The sequence below is a fragment of the Larus michahellis genome, chromosome 4 (assembly GCF_964199755.1).
Source record: "Larus michahellis chromosome 4, bLarMic1.1, whole genome shotgun sequence".
NCBI lineage: Eukaryota > Metazoa > Chordata > Aves > Charadriiformes > Laridae > Larus > Larus michahellis.
The window spans coordinates 72,665,742-72,688,402 of record NC_133899.1 but is presented as its reverse complement, the minus strand read 5'-3'; the positions used below and the strand labels follow the sequence as shown (position 1 = coordinate 72,688,402).

The 22,661-nt window shown below is 38.9% G+C and overlaps 1 protein-coding gene across 5 annotated transcripts in view; it reads left to right on the top strand.

Annotated features, from left to right (window-relative positions):
• TTC7B (tetratricopeptide repeat domain 7B) overlaps nucleotides 1–22,661 on the top strand; it is a 152,353-nt gene that overhangs the window by 111,347 nt on the left and 18,345 nt on the right. For all 5 annotated transcript variants that reach the window (XM_074585502.1, XM_074585501.1, XM_074585500.1 and 2 more), the window contains 2 exons: nucleotides 1,390–1,530; nucleotides 7,663–7,865. In XM_074585502.1, the coding sequence (XP_074441603.1) occupies nucleotides 1,390–1,530; nucleotides 7,663–7,865 (344 nt within the window). The remainder of the gene's footprint in view (nucleotides 1–1,389; nucleotides 1,531–7,662; nucleotides 7,866–22,661) is intronic.

The window sequence follows — 22,661 nt, the reverse complement described above, 5'->3', positions numbered from 1 at the left end:
AATGTTCAACTTCGCAGGCTGGAGTTCGAGTTGTTTCATCAGCCAGTAAAGGAAAGCAAACTCCACAGCCAGATACTGTTTCAGATTTTCAAGGCAATTTCTTGTTCATGATGACATATGAAACGTTAATTATGTCCTGTGTTGCTTTTCCCTTGTTTCTTTCAGTTGAGGGAAACACGCACATTTTCAGAAAAACTTCCTCTTCCCACTCATCTGTGTACTAGGGATTTCTTCTGTTTTTCTGGTCGTCTGATGTATCTTGTCACACTTAAGAATGTATGTTTTATGCAGGAAATCCCTTGTTGTTAAAATTCTTGGAAAACCTGTGATATTGAGAGTGAAGGTTTCATTTATTTCTTAACTGCTAGTGATGAGGCTGAGCTTGTGGGGTGCAGTTCAACCTGTACAGGATTCAATGCTTTCTTTTGAGGTACCTGCCGTGTTGACCATTATAGATATGCTGATGGGCTTAGACGACTTCTCATCTGATCCTCTATGGAATATTTCACTTCCATTATTTATTAATCAGGCCTCATCAGTCTCAGATTTTGTACTTTGTAATTATAAAGCAACTAGAGATACGATGAAGCTTAGATGTCAAGAAGCAGTGTAGTTTAAAATATTCATGGTCTTGATTTAACAAAAAAAAAAAAAAAAAGGACTAAATATGCTGTCAGTAATTGGCTTTCCAAAGTAGTGCTGCCATTAGCTATTCTCTAGTCATAGAAGCTGTTTCATTTCCAGTACTTTGAAAAGGGTAGTATTTGCCAATGAGATTCTAATCTCACTTGTAAATGCTTCATTTTAAGAGAATTATCCTTTACATGTTATGCTTAGGGAATGTTCTTCATGCAAGGGACCTTTTTGCCACAAGGCGTTTTAACTCAGCCTTCTTGATTAGCTAAGGTTTACATTCAGCAGTTTAATTGTGTATTTGGGATGGGGTATGTTGTGATCGTCTTGCATATTTTAGTTCTCCTTTTTTGTACTGTTATTAGTCTTAAAATAGTCCTCTAATTGCACTCTATGGAAGGACATAGCAATTACTAACATCAAAGTGCATGCAGCAACCTGAAGATTACAGTGTATGATACCATCACAAACATCACAAACCTTTTTTTGGATTGTAAAAAGATCCAGAAAAGAGGTGTCAAGTTTAATAGTGTGGGTTTTGTATAGTCTTTCAGACCGGTATAAAAGCTTTCATAACAAGGAATATTAACCTTACATTTCAAAAAACTTCTCCAGAACAGTACATGTAAATTAAATCTAGAGGAGTTTGGGGTAAAACCTCTTACAAAAAGGGTTACGATTAAATGTTTTATGCAATGTGTATGGCCTTCATTCTTTCTCTGATTGTAAATTTTTTTTTTTTTTTTACTTCTACAGGTTCAGTCCATGCCACATCAATAGCAGCTTCCAGAGTGGAGCAAGCACTCTCTGAGGTTGCTTCATCTCTGCAAAGCAGTGCCCCTAAACAAGGTCCCCTGCATCCTTGGATGACTCTGGCTCAAATATGGCTTCACGCAGGTACTGTGAAAGTAAAATTCTTTCTTGTTCTTTTCCTTTCCCTTTCTTGCTAGCCTAAGGACTTTGCAAAAATCTATTGGTTTCATTTGGAATCTGTTATCGCTCATCAGGTCAAACATTTTTCCAGGTGTGTGTGTGTCACTGAAGCAAGTCAAGAAATAAAAAGCACATCAGAGTTGCTTGTGTGTAAGATCGTTTATGTAAGATAAGGCAGTAGTTTTATAATGCAGCTGTTATCAGTGGAGTCATATCTTCTGTAGAACAGAGGCAACACTCTCTCCCTTATCCATGAATAATTTTGTTTCTGAAGTATCTTGAGCATCTTAGGATTTGGAAATCTAGATGCCCTAATTCCATTGGTTGAAAGAAGGTGTTTGTAAGATTATTGAATAGAGTTCCTACAACTAGAAAAGCTTTATCATTGAAAATAAATAACTCTGAATAGTTGGGGGGGAAAAGGGGTAATAGTGCTATTGAGCAACCTGTCCCTTACAGCTGTGACAATGACCTCTCATTCAGTTCTGTTCTTTCTAGTTTCATTAATGTAAAAGGCCCAGAACTGTTTTTCAAAGTGTGGAGTCATCTTCAGTGGATTTAGTATTGTTATGCTGCTTCAAGCCTCAAGCTAAATGGCATATCACAAGTAGCTGTTATATAAAATTTTAACCATAAAATGATGATCCAGTATATTTTTACACATTTAAAAATGTATATTGCAATTGTTTTTATTGATACTTGCCTCAAAAAGGCGTAATTTAGAAATCAGTCAGCAATTGTTCTGTTTTGGTCTGCTCTCAGACTTGAGCATTTTTCAGTGACGTAATTATTTTTTTTCTTTGTGTTTACATTCAACAAAACACTGGTTTATTTCTTAGTGTTTTAATTTACCTATTTTGCATTAACAGTTTTATTGTGTGAAAGTCATTACAAGGCAATGGCTCCCAGTTATTAATTAAGGTTTTAGAGAAAAAGTCTAGAATATTGGAAAGAGTGACCAATGATAGTGATTAATAATAGTGACCTTGTTGCGGGGGGGGAAGGGCTCCTTGAAAGCAACAGAGATTAGAACAAGGCAAGGTCCACCAGGGCATAGTGTAGTCACCTGCACTGCATTGTGGCATTGTTGATTCTAAATATTTATAAAGCATCACAGACAGCCATCTACAGTAACTCTTAGCATCCGTAATGCTGATAATTCCTCAGCCTTCTGTGACAGCTTGTTCCGCTGCTTATTTTCTGGGTTTTTTCATTTTTGTTAGTCGTGTCCTGTTGCTGCTTATCCAGTCCATGCAAGTGGCTGCTACTGTTTTGCCCACAAAGGAGGGGTCCAGACGCCCTTTGCTGATTCTGTTTTAGTTCGCAACTTAAGTTTGCGTCCATGTTGGTGGTCTGCTGCTGCAGTCTGCTGCACAGTCCACTTTCATAGAATCATAGGGTTGGAAGGGACCTCTGGAGATCATCTAGTCCAACCCCCCTGCCAGAGCAGGGTCACCTAGAGCAGGCTGCACAGGAACGCGTCCAGGCGGGTTTTGAATGTCTCCAGAGAAGGAGACTCCACCACCTCTCTGGGCAGCCTGTGCCAGTGCTCTGCCACCCTCAAAGTAAAGAAGTTCCTCCTCATGTTTAGGTGGAACTTCCTATGCTCAAGTTTGTGCCCATTACCTCTTGTCCTGTCACTGAGCACCACTGAAAAGAGCCTGGCCCCATCCTCCTGACACCCACCCTTTAAGTATTTATAAGCATTGATAAGATCCCCCCTCAGCTGTCTTTTTTCCAGACTGAAGAGACCCAAATCCCTCCGTCTTTCTTCATAAGAGAGGTGTTCCAGTCCCCTAATCATCTTGGTAGCTCTCTGCTGCACCCTCTCCAGCAGTTCCCTGTCCCTCTTGACCCGGTGAGCCCAGAACTGGACACAGTACTCCAGGTGCGGCCTCACCAAGGCAGAGTAGAGGGGGAGGATGACCTCCCTCGAACCTGCTGGCCACACTCTTCTTGATGCACCCCAGGATGCCATTGGCCTTTTTGGCCACAAGGGCACATTGCTGGCTCATGGTCATCCTGTTGTCCACCAGGACTCCCAGGTCTCTTTCCGCCGAGCTGCTCTCCAGCAGGTCAGCCCCCAACCTGTACTGGTGCATTCCATTCTTATCAATGTCTGTCTCAGCAAGCGTGGCCTGTAGGCCATATTCTTGATTCCCAGCAGGAAGAAGCATGGGTGGGAAGTAGGAGAGGGTTGGGTTGGAGAATGAACAAAGTGTTAAAGATCCAGGGGAAACACACCACGAGGTATGAAGAGTGCTCTGATTCTTTGTGTACGGGGAGCAACGAAAGAAAAAAGCAAGAGAGGAAAGAGAGTTTCTGTCTGCCTTTGGAGACGGTACTGCAACCAGAAGTCTACTTCCTCTCCACTTTAGAATGATCCTGTTCTCGATACTTCAAGCTAGTGATTTGTGCTGCATTTCAGAATGTTTAGGTATCCTGCTATTCAACTACTTGTCCTGCTACAGTAAATGCCCTGAGCCTTGAGAAAGGCTCTTTACAGTAGGAACATTCAAAATAAAGTTTTCTTCCAGAAGCACAATACAAAGCAGATATTCTGGAAGGTATCTTCATCAGTATATATGGGTTACTTGCATAGAGAACAGCGATAAAATTACTTAACGCCTTACTTGCAGCACATGTTCTTTAAATAAAAGTGAAGATTTACTATTGGGAAATTGCTTCCTTTTTGAGACTTGTGCCACATTTAACTGTTTGACTCCCTGTATGCTTGTGCAGTGTTTTACTTAGTTTGATCAGGAAGGGGGGGGAATCTTTAACAAGCTTTAAATCTTAAATTACAAAAATTGAGAGTTATTCTTCTTGTTAGATTATAGAGACATGGAAAAGTTACATAAATAAGTTCTAATACATGGAAAACTTAATGGTATATATTAATCCAAACTAAAATATATGATGTGAAAAAGAGAGAAAATGCTTATTTTTATGGATATACAGTGTCATTCCAGCTGTCGTTAGTGGAAATGAGCATGGCATTCAGGCCAAAGAAGTTGATTTTGCACACAGCAACTGGCTTTTAATTTTTCATCTTGTTTTTATTAATGGACAGTTTCAGCCTTTCATTTCTGGGCGTACAGCATAAAGGTAGAAAATCAGGCTTATTTTAAATGTGAAACAAAATGATTTTTGCAATTAGTCCATTCTTCAGTAACTCGCTATTAAAAACCAGACGTGTCCCTAAATGATCGATGGCTGTGATGGTCCTTCAAGAAATGCATCAAGACTGAACTCAATATTGCTGTGTGGCTTGGTTGGAAAATAGACTGATTTCTCAGTAAAATGCAAGTGTAAGCATTGGAAAGGTTTGAGCCAGAGGGCGTTCTCGGCATTCTCTAGGTGGAGATATTGAGAAGAGCACATCAGACTTGGCACCTGGTTTCTCTTTGAACTGCTGCTCCTCTCTGAGATTTTCCTTCAAAGTCTGCTGGCACTTGTCAGTTTTCCACAACTGATTTATTTGAATTTTGCCATGTTGGTTTTTAACATTTTTATTCAGTTTGAAGTCATTATCTGAGAACAAACAGCTCTCCTTCAGTTTCAGAAATTTCTTGAATGAACTTTCATGCTTTACATCTAGCCACAAGTTCAACTTTCTGTTCATTCTTCGATAGTTTTTCAACTCTGTTGGGGTGGCATAACTTCTGGTAGAGAAAAGGAAATTTTATTTTTAAAATAAATCTATATATCTTTCAACATAAAGGAATTATTTTGTTTAAATTTAATACTTTTAGGAAGGTCTGTTAATAACTGTCAAGTTTCTCTGCTGCAGTTAGCAGGACAGCAAGATTTAGTATCTGTTACAGTAACGTAAGACTAATTTATAAGCAGTATTGCAGCTTCTATTGCCTAGTGTTAAAAGCCATCGCTACCTTACTTGTTTCCCCGCAAGGAATACAGAACTTCAACTGCAGTCCGTTAAATTAGTCAATCTCTGCTTATTTTTAAGTCTAGGATTATTGTGGTAACAGATCACCTACTTAAGTCAGGTGTGGGAGTGTGTATGTAAAATGATGTTTCAACCCTAATGATGCTGGAGAAGACACGATAAAACCAGGGGAGCTTGAATGGTTAGCATTTAAATGGCATAGTGTATTTTATACTCGCTAAAATCTTGTTTATCACATAGTAACATTGACCACGTAGCTTTCAGAAAAGCACTCAAGAATGAAGTACCCAAAGCTTTTCAAAAGTATTTTAGGGTTTTAAGAAAAAAAAACTTCTCAGTACAATTCATATTTTATGGTGTATGTCCAGCTCTCAAATTATGGCTACAACTTGCTCTTTGGTTTCTACCAACAGTTAGTAAAAGTAAAATCCCAGAAAACTTTAATTTCTCCCAAATTTAGATTTTGATTTCAAAAGTTTATGCCTTCATTGTCTTCCAGGTTTCCTATTCTTTATCTGACTAGGTGAGGTGGTTCTTTTAGGGTTAGGGGGAAAATAGTGTCGCTGGATCTGCAGTTTCACATCTTAGTTCTTCATGTGGATGAGACATTTTTCCATCAAAAAGCATTTCATAAGTTTCTAAAAATATATTGCATTAATTCATACATCTACATGGACGTACTATTTATTTAGACAGAATGTGTTCTGTGAAATCAGAGTCAACTGAGAAGCAAAATAATGCTCTTCTGGGGAAAAAAAAGTCCGTTCTCCCATCAATACGATCAGGTCTTAGAGGAAGAAAATAATTTACTCCAGCAACCCTACAGAAATCAGTTTGAAAAATAGAAAATGAGTAAGAATGTTAAACTGTGCTTACTCACCAACTGCTACTGAAAGTCCAGGTTTTGTTAGTCATTGTTGTAAGTTGATTTTGATGAAAATAATTATGAATATTCATAGCAGATGTCACCTGTAAGATAAGGCTTGTACACTGCAGTACTGATGTTGACTAGTTAGGAATACTATTAAATCTGTTTGATGCAATTATCTCAGAAGGAAGTTCGTTTAAAAGCACTCAGAGTGTTAGGCATAACCCCAAATCCACTCCTGTAATGTGAGATTCTGATCTGACAGCCTTTACACCAAGATGGGTGGCCTGTTCTATACGGCGAGAAGCATGTCATGAACAGCGATAGATCACTTTGCTGTTTTGATGGAGCATTTTGATTTAAACCTTGATCTTTAAAACTCTCATACAGTGTGATACAATAGAATGCAATTCTACAACTACTTTGAGGCTCAATTTTTCTAGGGTCTATACCAACGTAAAAGAAATAGATAACCCAACTCAGAAACTTTAACATCTTTTTTCTTGCATTTAGTAACTCTTTATTCCTCTCTTCTCCCACTCTTTCAACAAGAGATTAAGATAATCCAGCAGGGTGGTAAAATAGTGGTGTTGAAGAGTGTCATAAGAGCTATTGAAAGCAAATACTTCTTCTATTGTTAGTTGTTAATCACTTACTGAATGAACCTTTTATTTCCTCATATAGTCAATCTGATTTAGACAAGTGTGTGTCAGGCTACACAACTGCTTTCATCAGGAGTGATTTATGTTAAATCAAATATAGTGCCTTTTTTTTTTTTTAAGCTACAGAGTTAAATGTTTGTAGCTTCTGGAGGCTATCTTAGATAAAGTGCTTGGAAATACAAACAAATCTTGTCAAATCGGCATTCTGATAAGCATTTAATGTGTTCTGCTAACTTAACTAGGAAACCTTTCATATCAAATAACATTTTTCTTTTAAAATGCTCTGAAGTAGGAAATGTAGAATGAGGCTTGCCATTTAGTGAGTGGTAGCTGGAGCAATTGCTACTGCTTCCGTAACAGCTGACACATAAAATTCAGAACCTGTAATTAGTTGTGTTCTCTTACCTGCTGTAAGGATCTCTGTGTGCTTTTTTTGTGTTGGGTTTTGTGTTCTTAAATGGTACTGGAATACTCTGGCATGCTCACCTCTTAAAAATAAAGTTAAAATGAAAAAATTGCTAAAATGAAAAAATTCCAGACTTCAGTTAAAAATAGAATGCTTAGAATGAAACTATTTACAAATACAGCACATGTGACATCTAGTCGTGGTATGATGATGCAAGAATTGTTCATTGGTCCTCACGTTCCTTCCACAGCTGAAGTCTACATAGGAATTGGGAAGCCTGCTGAGGCCACAGCGTGTACCCAGGAAGCGGCTAATCTCTTTCCCATGTCGCACTATGTTCTCTACATGAGAGGTCAGGTGGCTGAACTTCGTGGAAATATCGATGAAGCCAAACGATGGTATGAAGAGGCCTTATCTATTAGTCCTACTCATGTGAAAAGCATGCAGAGGCTGGTAAGTCTTGAGTCCACCTTCATAAGTACTTTTGTCTCAACTTAGGATACTGTGTTGTGAAATCGTAACTTGGTGCGGGGAACACATAGCTTATGAGTTTTGGATCTATATTCTTATTGGCAAAATAGCTTTGGAAACTCTTTTCTGGCTTTTTATTCCCTCTTCTCTATGTGTTTGGACATAAAAGGGATCTGCAGGCAATAAGACTATTTCAGTCCTAACAGAGACTGCAGTAAAAGAAGTAATTTGCATCTGCCTAATAATCAGTGCCTTTGGGAAATAAAGGTGGTAAGAGAAGAGTTGGATACTGTAGTCTAGGGGAAAGACCAGTCATTCTGGTGTCTAATTCCAAACTAAAAGTTGAATTCTCCATGTTGATTGCTTACCTTCATGCTATGTGATTTCTTAGATTTTTGAAAAGTAGAGAATCAGTCTTGCCCTCAAAGGAATGCGTAGCTTTAAGTACAAAGGTGCTTTCCCCATTATAAGTGCAGAAGGTTGTTTAGATACTTCATCTACACATACATCGTATATTCTGTGCTTACTATGTTAGGAAAATTACTTTCTCTTTTTAATCCAGTTTTCTTCCAGATAGAGCGGAGTGAAACAGCTGCAATCCGCTACTTACCCAAACTTTTTGTTCTGAAGTAGAAGCTGGTTTCCGCCTAGTTGCTTATGAATTATGCAGAGAAATTTCTTGTACATCCCTGAGGGGAACACATGAGACAAAAGATCAGATAGGAAGGCAGCACAGGGAAAGTTTTTTGTTTCACCTTTTCAGCATTTCAAGATATTTTAGCCTACTGACAAATGCCGAAAGGTTCCTTTTCCTGAAGAAGCAGGCAGTTGACCTAAAGCAGTGCAGCTTAGTGAAAATGAGGGCTTATGTTTTTCTGGGTATCTTTTTGCCCCTCCTCTGAATCCACCTTTCAATAGTCTGTAAACACATGATGCTTTTCAGAATGACTGAGAAATTAGCTGCCTTTACGAGGCATGTGAGATGAAAAATACGGTGCTTCCAATCTGGGTTTGAGTGCAAGCTGGAGGAAAACTATTCATTTTGTTGGATCGGCCAGCCCTTTTTAAGCATTCTTATGATATAAAATTTGGGGTTTTTAAAGCTTTCTCTATTGCAGTATACCTTTTCTGTTTTGAAGAGATGCTGAGAGATTTATGCTGCTTGAATACAAATATTAAAGATGTATGCTATAAAAATAGCTGTCTGTGTAGTTCCATGAGGGGAAAAAGTACAGGATTCTGTATCGTTCTTGATCTTTTGACTAATGCAAAAAGCGTTTTGAGGAGGAAGTTTGCAATGTTTACGCTTGCCTGTGTGTATAGATGAATATCTGTACATCTCAACACCGTGTGTATATTTACCTTTTTATTATAAAGAGATACGATCTCAGTGGCAGGGGAGCTATAGCAACAGCACTGTGGAGGTACCAGCCTCTATAACAACAGCTGAAACATTACTTGTAATATTTGTATTCACAATTCTAAGCTGACAAGCTGTTTGTGAACCAAAGTTCTGTGAAAAAATACCTTGTTTTCTGAGATTAATTTGATATTTTAGATTATTTGTTATGGCTTTCTAGCAATGCTTAGAAAGCAATATAAAGTGCTACTATTTCATCATAATTTACATTAGAGCTTAGATTTACTTAATAAGCTTTGGTGAATTTCTTTTTTTGGGGACAAATACCAGGTATAGATCATAATAATTTTATATATAAAATGCAACAAAAAGGAAATAAGATTTAAGGATGGCACAAGTTCTAGCATGTAGCAGATGTATCTAGCCCTGCCTGTCCAAGTAAAATTATTTGAAATAGCTGAACTTGAAATCAATTTTGAAGGATTTTTTTTCTTTTAATTAAAATTTTAGCATGAGTGACATCTGACACTCAGTTCAATCTGAAGACAAATTTTCCTGATGCTGGTGGTGGAGAAATCTGGATCTTTGATTTGTGATATTATGTGTAGTTGTCCAGAGAAGAACAAAAGTTAAATAAAATGTTTATTTGTGTTTGTATAAGCAAGAATGGCTTATTGGGAATAGGCAAGATTTCTTCTTTTATAATCCATCCTTTTAATGATGATACATCACTCTGGTAAGAAGATGAAAAAGTAAGCTTTGAAGCTTTGCTATTTTTCAGTACAACTTTTTTTTCCGTAACTCTCTTCAAGTACTTATTCCTGAATACGATCTACTGTTTCTACACAGAAGCAACCTTATTAATCTAAATTACTGAAGAAATGTCTGAAGAAAGACTAGAAAGTTTAGTCTTGTGGCTTGAGAACTGATGTGCTTCCTCCTGTGAGTTGTGGCCTGTCCTGTGCTTTGGAGTTTCTGCATAAAGACTCTTGCATTTGTCTCAAGTGCAGACTCCGTGTTCTGTTAAGGTGACGGTGAACACAAGCTCTTAGCAGAAGTCTGAGGTATTGCCTGAATGCAGTTACCTTTTATTGGCTGGCATAATCTGTTAAAATACTATATTTGTCTAAAATTACCATTTTCTAAAGAAACAAGTTGTTATTAATCATGCTGCTGTCTCTAAGGTCTTCACTAAAATAAAAAACAGGAGGACTTGGTGATGGTGTGAAAATCGGAGCGGTTAAGAGTGATGGAAGAGATCTGTTCACCAGCAAAATGATAATGATAAATGGGAAAGTTTGGAAGGAGAGGTTAACTCTCGTCTTAATAATGAAATGCCTAAGACAGTGAGACATCAAATGGTGGGGGCATGGTCCATGAATAAAGGACAATTTGTTCAGCTGTATTCAGCATAATTAAACTTCTTGGGAAATGGAACTGATTGGGTTATGCTGTTGTATTACCTAAGACGTGAGATATTCTAACAGAGACCTGGCTGCAGGGGGCAGTGTGTTTGTGTTCATGCTCACTGCTATTTCACTCCCTTCTAAAATCTTGGGGGTTTTATTAATTAAATCAGCTGAACAAGAAAAGTAGTTCTTTCAAAGAGAAACACTGTTAAAATTCTCTTTAGTTGCTCGTGCAACTAAATTATTCCTCACACAGTTAATGTTTATATCCATACATTCGCTCACTGTATTCTCTTATGCAGTTCTCATTTGAGGATCTGCCTTGTTCTCAGGTGCAATTTTTTACTGTTTGTCTCTAACTGAAATTTTCTCCAAGCCAGGGGTTATACCAGCTTGTTCTGCGGCTGGCTCTAACTGCTCGCAAGATGTCAAGAGTGAAGCAGTGACGTGTCAGTATCACTCAAGTGTGCTTCACAGAGCGCAGCAGCAATGCTTTTGAAGAAATGCAGTGTCCTTCCTTGCTTTTAAGGGTTGTATAGTGCAGTGGGGGGAAACAGTGCAAATTTGCGTTTGAAATACTTCAGTGTGTGTTCCATATTTCAAATCGCTTTTTATCACATCCAATGAAATTTAAAATTTTCCTTAGTGACTAAATTGACAAATGATGAGTCGCACTTCGATTGACTGATTGAATGTCATATATACTTGGTTGTCACCTGCCTGATTTTGGCCAGAATGGATTTATTTGAACAACTTTCTCCATTCTCCCTGCCCTTTATCATCACCTCCAGATTTCTGCATTACTGCTGCCTTCCTGCTTTTGTCATTGTTTTCCTCCCCTGTGAAAAAAGAATAAACAGTCTTTTATCTCCTGCAGTCAGAGTGCTGTTGTGGAAAGTAGCCCTTACTGCTGACGTCTGAAAAGTCCTGAAACGGGCCATCATTCAGCAATGCCTGAAATGACAATGGATGTTTCAACCCATTGTCCAGGAAACAAATCCGTGTATTCTCTCTCAGGCTGAAGATTTCTTAGCTAAATGTAGCTTTCACATGAAATAGTTTTTCCAGCATCTCTATATCATTATAGTCCTAGAAGACTCATAATATTTTTGAATATTAATTCATCTTAGCATTTGCCAGTTAATTCTATTAGTAGCTCAGCTTCTAAGAGATGAAAACTAAAACAGAAAAGGAGAAATTACTTATCCGAAATTACTGATGTAGAAATTCATTTTCGAAAAGCATTATCTTAAAGAATTACGTTCCCCACTCCACACTGCTAGATATCTGTTAAAGTTTCCTATAATTATGTAGAACTAAGTCAGATCTCTTAAGGCTTAGATTAACTATTTGCACTATATGCACTTTACCTCTCAGTTATAAATATATTTTTATTTATTTCTAACTATATTTACTACTTACACTTTTTTTTTCAACCTAAAGACGCTTTGCCAGAAAGCAGCCTAGCAGTACATATGGGTAGTGTATGCTTATGAGCTGTCAAGGGTATTGGGCTGACTGAAAGAAAGGGAACACAGAGAAGACTTCAGAAACATGCATCCAGACCCTGTTGGAAAGGGTCGGGGGAGTTAAAGAAGAGAAAGACTAAACACTGTCACCCAAACTAACTTTTGCCTTTCAATGAGGCAGTGTTCTCTAGTATTTATTCTTCCTTTCATAACAAGGACCTCCTCTGGTGAACATTCACTAACTCCTTTGATTTTCATTGTCAGGGTGCTATACTGTAAAAATTTTTGGTCTAGGCCACGTAGGCTTGTCCTAACCTCTTTGTGCTGGTTCTCGTGAGTCGTTTGTTTTGTGACCGATTACCATAGAGCTAAATTCTAATGCCAAATCTCAGTGCTCGTTTGACTCGCTAAGTGCATCCTTATGCATATGGTGGTGGAAGAAGAATGGAGAAATAGGAGTAGTTGGTTTTGTTAGATTTGTTAGTAGATTGTTGTGGGTTTGCCCTTCAGAAACTTCAATGTTATTTCATAGGAAGTACAGAAAGCAAAACATATGTTCAGCCAAAAACTCACTGCTCCTTACTGAAGGCATTTTACTGTGATTTGACCACTGTCACATCTAAATATTTCAAGGAGTCACATTATGAGAAAACAATGGCAGTTCTACTTGCATTTTAACCTGGAACACTCCCATTAAGTTCAAGTGAGTCAAGGACCATTTCAGTACACTTGAAATTCTTCACTTGCCATGTGGTATTCACAGGCTATATTCTTTTCTGCCTTGAAAATATTATTTCCCATTTTAGCCTTACAACAGAAAACCATCGGTGCTTAGTGCAATAAAAAATGCATAACACCAACTTGCACAGTCATTAGCTTTTGAAATATAACAAAGTGTGAATCAAGGTGAATAAAAAAGTTTTGTTTTTTCCTGTTTGTCTCAAAGTTATCTCCTTTTATTTTTAGTGTTATTGAGCTCAAGTACAGCAGTTAACCATTTCATACTGATCCATATCTTAAAGATTACCATTGGGGGAAGATCAGTATAATTTCTTCATTCCTGGTTGCTTTATCTGAGTTTTACAGTAGTCTTTTAAAGCAGACCTATTTTTGTTCCGTATTTGACAACAATAATTGCTACAAATTTGAGTTTAAACTAGAATTTAGTTGCTCTTTTGGAGACAGAAAGTGACTATGAGACTTTACTGCACTAATTTTGTTTATAACTTCAAGCAGTGAGCTCCCATTTACTGAGGCAGCGCTGTCTGTGCTGGTCCCCTGAGAACTGTTGTCCTGAAAGCGGTATTTTGGGGCTGTTGAAACATAGGTCCTGCTTCAGAAAAGAATTTCTTTTCACATTACCTTGTATTTACGCCAAATGACTTAAAGCAGCTGTAGCAGGAGCAGATCTTTCAACAAGAAAATACATCCACTCTTGGATGCTTTTTACCACCTGAGAGTGAGCTCTATAAGGACTGAACAGGTTTCAACTTGTCTGTGCTGTCCTCAGCTGACAACCATTACAAGAGGAATACTGCAGTGGGGCTTAAATAAGTCATTTGGTTTAGACAGTCTGTGAATATCTGAAGATGCAGAGGTAATCTGATTTTGTACAGCATGCGCTGTTGTTGCACTGAAGGGCACTGGAGAAGATGCAGAATCTAAGCCATTGAGGTGTAGTATTTATTAATAATCTAGTAACAAAGGTTAAGGCAGCTTTCTGTAACTTTTTCTTAGATGTTTTTTAGATATTTCTTTTTAATTAACTTTCCAGATAATTCTATTTGATATTTCTCTCTGAACTGAAAAGTGGTTTCTTTTTTTTTTTCTTTTTTTTTAAAGTAGGGATTTTTGACGGGCACGCTCAGCTTTAACTATCTGTTTTCATCTGTTTTTGTGTTATCCGTGTGATACATTTTTCCACAGTTTACCAATTCAGTCTCAGCTTGCCAGAAACCATTTTATCACCTCTGTTTGTTCCCATTTAAAAAAATGGAAAATTAATTAGTAGTAGATGCTGGCAGAAGGAAGGGATGCTTTGGCTAGGGTTACTCCTCATTATTTGACAGGTCACGAATCATTCCAGTGTTTTTATTGTATTGTGTGGAACTGATAAAATTCCACCCATCAGATAATTCATCTCAATTGGCTGTTGCAGCAGGTCACTCTACAGTGTGCAGTGTTACTGCAAAGTTGCTTCTCTTTGCTTGGAAGATTTTAAGAATCTTTGTTTTCAGTTTTCAAAATACAAGTAGTCTTCATCTCAAGCTTTGATTCATGTTTCATAACATAAAGTTTTTGAACTGATTCGGTTATCAAAACTGAGCTATTAATTTTTTTCACGTACAGCAGGTATAGATTAAATATCATAATTTGTTAGGTAGCAACCAACTATCATTTCAAGTTCAAGGAATAAAATCCAAAGATCACAATGGCCAAGTCTGGATTATGGCTTTGGTTTTGCCAGACATCATAACAAAGCATCTGAGGAGGGATTCCCTGCCCTATGCTGTCTGTGTCAAGTAATTGACAGACAAAGAGCTGGGGAACAAGAGCACAATCACATACTGTTTGCGTAATCCTAGAATGGTTTAGGTTGGAAGGGACCATAAAGATCACCTAGTTCCAACCCCCCTGCCGTGGGCAGAGACACCTCCCACTAGATCAGATTGCTCAAAGCCCCAACCAGCCTGGCCTTGAACACCTCCAGGGATGGGGCAACCACAGCTTCTCTGGGCAACTTGTTCCAGTGTCTCACCACCCTGACAGTAAAGAATTTCTTCCTAATATCTCATTTAAATCTATCCTTTTTCAGTTTAAAACCATTGCCCCTCATTCTATTGCTTCATTCACTGATAAAAGAGTCCCTCCCCGTCTTTCCTGTAGGCCCCCTTTAGGTACTGGAAGGCTGCTATAAGGTCTCCCTGGAGCTTTCTCTTCTCCAGGATGAACAACCCCAACTCTCTTAGCCTGTCTTCAGAGAAGAGGTGCTCCGGCACTCTGACGTTTGTGATGTTTCTCTGGACTTGCTCCAACAGGTCCATGTCCTTCTTATGTTGGGGGCCCCAGAGCGGGATGTGGTACTCCAGGTAGGGTCTCACAAAAGAGGAGTAAATGGTCAGAATCACCTCCCTCACCCTGCTGGCCACGCTTCTTTTGATGCAGGCCAGGATGCAGTTGGCCTTTTGGGCTGCAAGAAGACATTGCCAGCTCACGTTGAGCTTCTCCTCAACCAAGATCCGCAAGTCCTTCTCCTTGGGGCTGCTCTCAAGCCATTCTCTGCCTGGCCTGTATATGTACTTGGGATTGCCCCAAATCCAGTGCAGGACTTTGTGTTTGGCCTTGTTGAACTTCATGAGGTTCACACAGGCCCACCTCTCAAGCCTGTCCAGGTCTGTCTGGATGGCATCGCTTCCCTCCAGTGTGTTGACTGCTCCACGCAGCTTGGTGTTATTAGCAAACTTGCTGAGGGTGCACTCAATCCCACTGTCCATGTCATTGACAAAAATGTTAAACAGCACCAGTCCCAGTACCAGCCCCTGAGGAATGCCACTTGTCACTGGTCTCCACTTGGACATTGAGCCGTTGACCACAACACTTTGAGTGTGGCCATACAGCCAATTTCATATCCACCAAGTGGTCCATCTGTCAAATCATTGTCTCTCCAATTTTTAGACAGGGATGTCATGTGGGGCAGTGTCAAATGCTTTGCACAAGTCCAGGTAGGTAGGTGATGTAAGTTGCTAATAATGGTGACAGTAGTATTTCAGATACAGGCGTATGATACATTCACTTGCCTGGAGAGGTTGTGGAGTCTCTCATCCTTGGAGCTATTCAAAAGGACACAGCACTTGACAACCCACTGTAGGTGACTCTACTTCCATTTTGGATGTAGAAAGTCTCCAGAGGTCCCTTCCTACCTCAGCCATCCTGTGATTCTCGAAATGCAACTAATACAAGCTTTGTAGATAGAGGTAATGATTTCTTGTTAGACAGAATGATGGAAACACTTGCTTGTGGATAAAATCTTGTTTCAGTCTTCCTAGTATACAAGACTTTCCTTATTTCTACCAGTGTTAAAAATCTATAAAGCACAAATTTTGTTCTTTCTTCCCTCATTTCCATGCTCCATTATCCATAGTAATCATAGAAGGAAGGTGCAAAAGATTAATATCTTTCTCAACTCTATTCACTTGTCTTACATACATGCATGTGTAATATACACATATACATATATATACATATATTCTCTGCAACAAACCTGCCTTAATATTTATGGTGCATCTTATTGTCTTTGCACTGTAGAAGTGAAGTGCTGCCAAACCATGTGCCATGGAACCTTGTTATCCACTGGTGGTTGTGTTGCAGGCACACAAAAAGCGTACCCTGCAGTTCCATAAAATGGCCCATTCTGGGATAGCTAGTTAATAATGATGCATTTCTTACTGCTGCCAGTCTGATGGGTTTATATGCTTGATTTGGCTGGGGTTCTAATACTTGAGCTTTTTAATGATTTTTGGTTTTGTTTTTTTTTAAGTATGTGGGTACAATGCAACTGCAAGATGGCCAGTTGATTCCAAAATATTTCCCGTCATGCTCCTTATGCAACCTGCTTGACTGGGGAATGTCCATACAAAAGTGTCAGTGGCAAAGCAATACAACTGAAAAGCCTCAGTTGGGATCTTCGCAAATTAAGTTTTTGGGCTTCTGGCTCTCTGGTTTTCTCATTGGAGGTTCAAGTATACCTTAAAGGTGTGTTCTAATGACTGCTTGTAAAACTATATATAGCAAATGCACATGTCATCTTTCAGTGGCTTTAGTTGCCTATTCCATGTGTTACCTGAGTCTTGCTAAGTGGTTGAGTCACTGTCCCTGGAGGCATTTAAAAGATGGGTAGACATAGTGCTTAGAGATACGGTTTAGTGGTGGTTTCTTGTCAGAGTTAGGTTGATGGTTGGACTAGATGATCTGAAAGGTCCCTTCCAACCTAGGCAATTCTATGATCTGCCTTGAGGCTTCTAGAGACAAAGGTGTGTCTAGTATTATTTAAAGAACACAAAATATTTATGACTCTTTACAGCTATTTACATGGAAAGAATCTCCTTGTTGCACAGTACTAAGTAGAGGCGATGAACAGACCAGCAAGCTAGTAAAAGCATCTGATCACAGCATAATGAAAAACTTACTTTTCAGGCTTTTTGTGTAGGTGTTAGAAAGGGTAATTCCTATTAAAAGTCTTTCCAGAGTCCTTCCATCTCCTTACGCATTTTACCCTCTAAAGGGCTAAGTTGTTGACATCCAAAGTAATCTTTGCCATTTCCTCCGTGCCTTTTGATGGGTAACTGGCCACCTAAAAGAGGATGGAGGGGAAAAAACATGCAGATTTTTACTAGTGGAAAAATACTAACAAGCAAGACTAATTTAACAGAATGAAAATGTCAATAGTCTTAGTCCCAGTATTTCAGGATATGGCCAGGAGGCCTCATGTCAGTAAAGTGCTAATAGTTGCTCTTGATATTTAAGTTCTCCTTGTTTAAAAAAAGAATAAAATGGAAATGAGAAAAGGCCTGGAAGAAATTGAAAATGCGTGCCATTCCCTACTGTCCTCTGTGGTCTCTTACATTTTGTTTAATATCTTTATCAATGATCTGGATGAGGGGATTGAGTGCACCCTCAGTAAGTTTGCAGATGACACCAAACTAGGTGGGAGTGTTGATCTGCTTGAGGGTAGGAAGGCTCTACAGAGGGACCTGGACAGGCTGGATCAATGGGCCAAGGCCAACTGTATGAGGTTTAATAAGGCCAAGAGCCGGGTCCTGCATTTCGGTGACAACAATCCCAAGCAACGCTACAGGCTTGGGGAAGAGTGGCGGGAAGGCTGCCCAGCAGAAAAGGACCTGGGGGTGCTGGTGGACGGCCAGCTTAACGTGAGCCAGCAGTGTGCCCAGGTGGCCAAGAAGGCCAACAGCATTCTGGCTTGTATCAGGAATAGCGTGGCCAGCAGGAGCAGAGAAGTGATCGTGCCTCTGTGCTCGGCACTGGTGAGGCCTCACCTCGAGTACTGCGTTCAGTTCTGGGCCCCTCTGTACAAGAGGGACATTGAAGTGCTGGAGCGTGTCCAGAGGAGAGCTACCAGGCTGGTGAGGGGTCTGGAGACCAGGTCATATGAGGAGAGGCTGAGGGAGCTGGGCAGGTTTAGCTTGGAGAAGAGGAGGCTGAGGGGAGACCTCATTGCCCTCTACAACTACCTGAAAGGAGGTTGTAGAGAGGTGGGTGTTGGCCTCTTCTCCCAGGTGAATAATGACAGGACCAGAGGAAATGGTCTGAAGTTGTGGCAGGGGAGGTTTAGGTTAGATATGAGGAAGAATTACTTTACTGAAAGAGTGGTCAGGCACTGGAACAGCCTGCCCAGGGAGGTGGTTGAGTCACCATCCCTAGAGGTATTTAAGAAACGTCTAGATTTGGCACTTCAGGGCATGCTCTAGTGGCAGAGATTGTAGGTTGGTGTTGAGTTTTTTTGTTTGTTGTTTTGTTGGGTTTTTTGGGGTTTTTTGTGTGTATGGTTGGACTCGATGATCTCAAAGGTCCTTTCCAACCATGAAGATTCTATGATTCTGTGATCCCTTTTCATGGATACTTGCTGCTGCTTTTTCACATGGATCTCAAAAATACTGGTTTTATTTTGTTCTGTGTAATTGCCTTTCAGTATGAAAATTGCTTTGCAAAACACTTTTTAAATTAGGTCATTGTGCTGAAGTACGCACTGGGCTAATTATGATTACTTTGCTTCCCTGGGCATTTTTGTGCTCACTGAATTTATTAAAGTATTATTTTATAGCGAGAACTTACACAGCAATCAAAACTATGTGGCACCTGGTGTGTGTGGCTGTCTTTCCTGTAGTCTCTAAGGGCTTTTGCTTGTAGGCAACATCTGGCATCTAATCATTTATAATTGAATTTCATATAATTAATAAATATATTTAAGAATTTATTTGGGGGTAAATCTAAAGAACATGGAAAAGGCTGGAGAGAGCAGCCATTCTTAACTTTAAACGAACAAAAGGGGTTTTATTTTCTTTTTCCTGAGACAGCTTTTGTTGTAGAATTCTGTAGAATTCGTTAACTACAGGAAGATGTTTGAGACATGAAGTCATCTACATGTGTTGTTTGGGTTTTTTTTTCTTTATTTTCTTGTGCTGCGTAACTTTGCATACTGGTGAAATATAACTAAATGCTACCATCAACAGCGATCTGAATGAGATGAACCATTCGATGTGGTTTAGTTGTGGTCAGTAAATGTGTGTGTGAGAAGCTCACAGCGCTGTAGCCAAGTGTCTGAGACCCAGCTCTTCAGCAGTCTCTCTTATAATAATGTATTGTTACATATTTTGCTATAAATCTCTTGCAGTTCTCAGGTGCATTTTTAGTGCATTGATGAAAGTACCTTTTGCTTTACATCTGTCACAGGGGAGCTTGACTTGCTTTGGCTTAAGCTGTTTCCCAAGACAACAGGCTGCTGTTGAGAGGACCAGAAGTTACCTAATCAATTACGATTCCTTTTTTTCTAACTAGGAACTATAAAAAAGTTGTTCTCAAAAACTGTGCCTTGTCTTATCCTCATCGAGCAGAAAGTGCCCTACCTTAATGCAAAACAAGGTATCTGGAAGCAGCTGTCCCTCAGGAAATGATTTTAATGCTTGCTTTTGCCAGGGTTATGTCAAACAGCTGCATTCCCCAGATAAGTTGTCTACTCTGGTACAGAGTTTTTTCTGCAAATCCCCAGTCTGGAACAGCATTTTTATGTCTCTCTATCTCTCCAACTCGTCTCATTTTAAATTTTATTTGAAGACCTCTTTTCCATTTGCTGAAGCTTTACTTCCCTGCTACCCAGTATTGTACTTAGCAGCCCTTCCCCTGCTCATGAGTCTACAGTTTAAAGATGAGTTGAACCTTGCACTTTGGAAGGATTCAACCAACTTACTATGTATGAGGAGCATAATATAATTTCTCCAAGATTAGTTTTCTTTAAACACAGACTGTGTTTTCTGGTAGCTAAGTGTTTTTTTTAGATGGAGTTACAGAATTGGCCTTTAAGGTTAGTGCCAGGTTATATTTTTACTTCAGGATGTTTTTTTAACATAGATGATCAAACTAACAGAGAAAGCAATTCTTTCAGTGAGCTTTAACTTGTGGGAAAATCTGAAGTGTGTTTTGTCTGACTCTCAAAACTGTGTTCTTTTCTAAGGTTTGCTGCTTATTTTTCCATTATTTTTCATATTAGAGTATATTTTTTCAACGAGTAGCAACAAACAGTGTGAAGAAAGTTATGTGCAGCTACTGTTCTTCAGAAAGCTGCCATCTCTTAATTTGTCAGTAGGGAGGGATGTGCTGTTTGGCCACCTTGTGTACTGCATCTCACTAATTAAAAGGCCAGTGTTTTCTCCGAATAAAACTGACTGCTGTCTTCTGTAACTACAGTTTGGGAACAGAAGATGAGAATGGTCGTTCAAGTTAAAACTATTGTGGTCAAAGCTGTGGACTGCAGGAGCTCTTTACTAAAAGCTTTTGGATGGCCTGTTTCTGTACTATAACTTTATTGCAATCAAATTTCATCAGCAGTCTTGATACCTGTGGGCTGAGACCATAAATTAAAGTAAGATATAGGCCTGAGGCCAAACCTTGAAGTCTACTCACCATCATCTGTCCCTATTGGATGGATGGACTGGTGGAAACTAGTTCTTAACTCATTTTTATGTTCTTTTGCTTCTGTATGCCATCTCTAGTTTGATTTATATTCCTATATCCAGCTATATTGAAACTTTACTGAAATCCAGGCCAATTAGTTCTACAACTTCCCCCCACCCCACCCCCAGCATTAATCTCTCTAATCAAATACTGTACAGGCTAGCTTAGTGTCTCACCAGTGATAAACACGTACTGTACTTTTATTCCACTTTTCCCTCTTACCTTACTGCCAACCATTCCTTTCTTCAACATTTGTTCTGAGGCCTTGCATATAATTTAAGACAACTGAAATAATAATTTTCTTTCTGAAATACAAACAGTATACTACTATTTGGTAGTAAAAATGCTCCACTATTAACTTGCTACCTGGTCCTTGATTTCTTTTATTTTTCTTTTCTGTCTTTTTCTAGGATGGAGATAATCCAGTTCTCACAAATTGATTATCTGGATCTATCTGGTTTTGGTTTTGTATTGGCTTGGAAAAGAAAATTCCTTTACTTTGAAAGTCTGGATGCCTTTTTAATCTGACTTTCAGCTGAGCATAAAGGATCTTTTCATGCTGTTGCTATGATGTGATGTAATTTTAACATCAACACTAAAGTTACGAGCCAGTGTCTTGGTAAACTGGTATTGGTGCTGTACAATTGGCATTGTGAAACAATGGTCTGAGTTTCAATTTGTGTTGGTTTAATTGGGTAATGATTGAAAAGTCTGGTCAACACCGCAGGCTCACTGAAGCTGTAGTAAGCCAACCACGTTTAACCTGGGACTGGATACACCTCTACCAGAGGCTATGGTGTACACTTTATTTGCTTGAGCCCAGTTATCCATGTGTAAAAGCACAAGGATCAATGCTTTCTAAAACCAGACTCTTTCCAGTACTCTGCTGTCTGCAAGTAAACATGCCCACCGTGTGCTTAATCCAGCTGCACTCTACATGAAATACAGCGAATGCAGATTTAGAGTTGTTAACACTTTTAGTGCCACTTCTGTCATGGTAAGCTACTTGGCTAAACTGATAGGAGTGGAAAAATACATCACCGGTGAGACTTAGTAATGCTAAACTTGAAAACAGAAAGCTGTTCTGGGCTTTCATCGCTTTTTCAATTGGCAGTGCAGTGTTGATCTGCACCTTTTTAATTCTGATATTAATATGCATTGACTTTATAGAGAGAAAAAAGATAAGAGCTTTTCAGTTGCAACAGCTAATCACATATGTACAAATCTAGCCTGTACATTTTGTTATAATACTGAATTTACAAGCAACTATTGGCTTTTGATAAATACACCATTACAATCTTTTTTTTTTACCTACGCGCTATCAATTTTTACATTCTTGAATCAATAGCCGATGTAAATCTTGAATGCAATATTTGATACTTGGTTGCATAGCTGCATTTTTTGTTTCAGCTCTTTATATTTTTAAGCATGAATATTTAAGCATCTAAGCAATTTTAGAGGAATAAAAATGTAACTGGCTGAGGTGAGTGGCTGCAGATAGTATGGCAAAAAAGGCGGTATGGCACATAGTAAGGCAATGACTGAAATTTCTCGATATAAAGACTAGATGTAAAAAAAGGTTATAGTATTTGTTTTCATAACAGCTTTAAGTGGTCAACATGTTGAGTTTCATATACGTTTTGCCCTGAAGTATGTATTATTTATTCCCAGTCAAGAAATGGGGAAACTGAGGCAGAGATGCTGTGACTTACCTGGCTGTATATACAATACAAGCCTCCTGATTTCTCATTCTGAGCATCACATTCATGGGACTCGCATTTAATTCCTGTGCGTA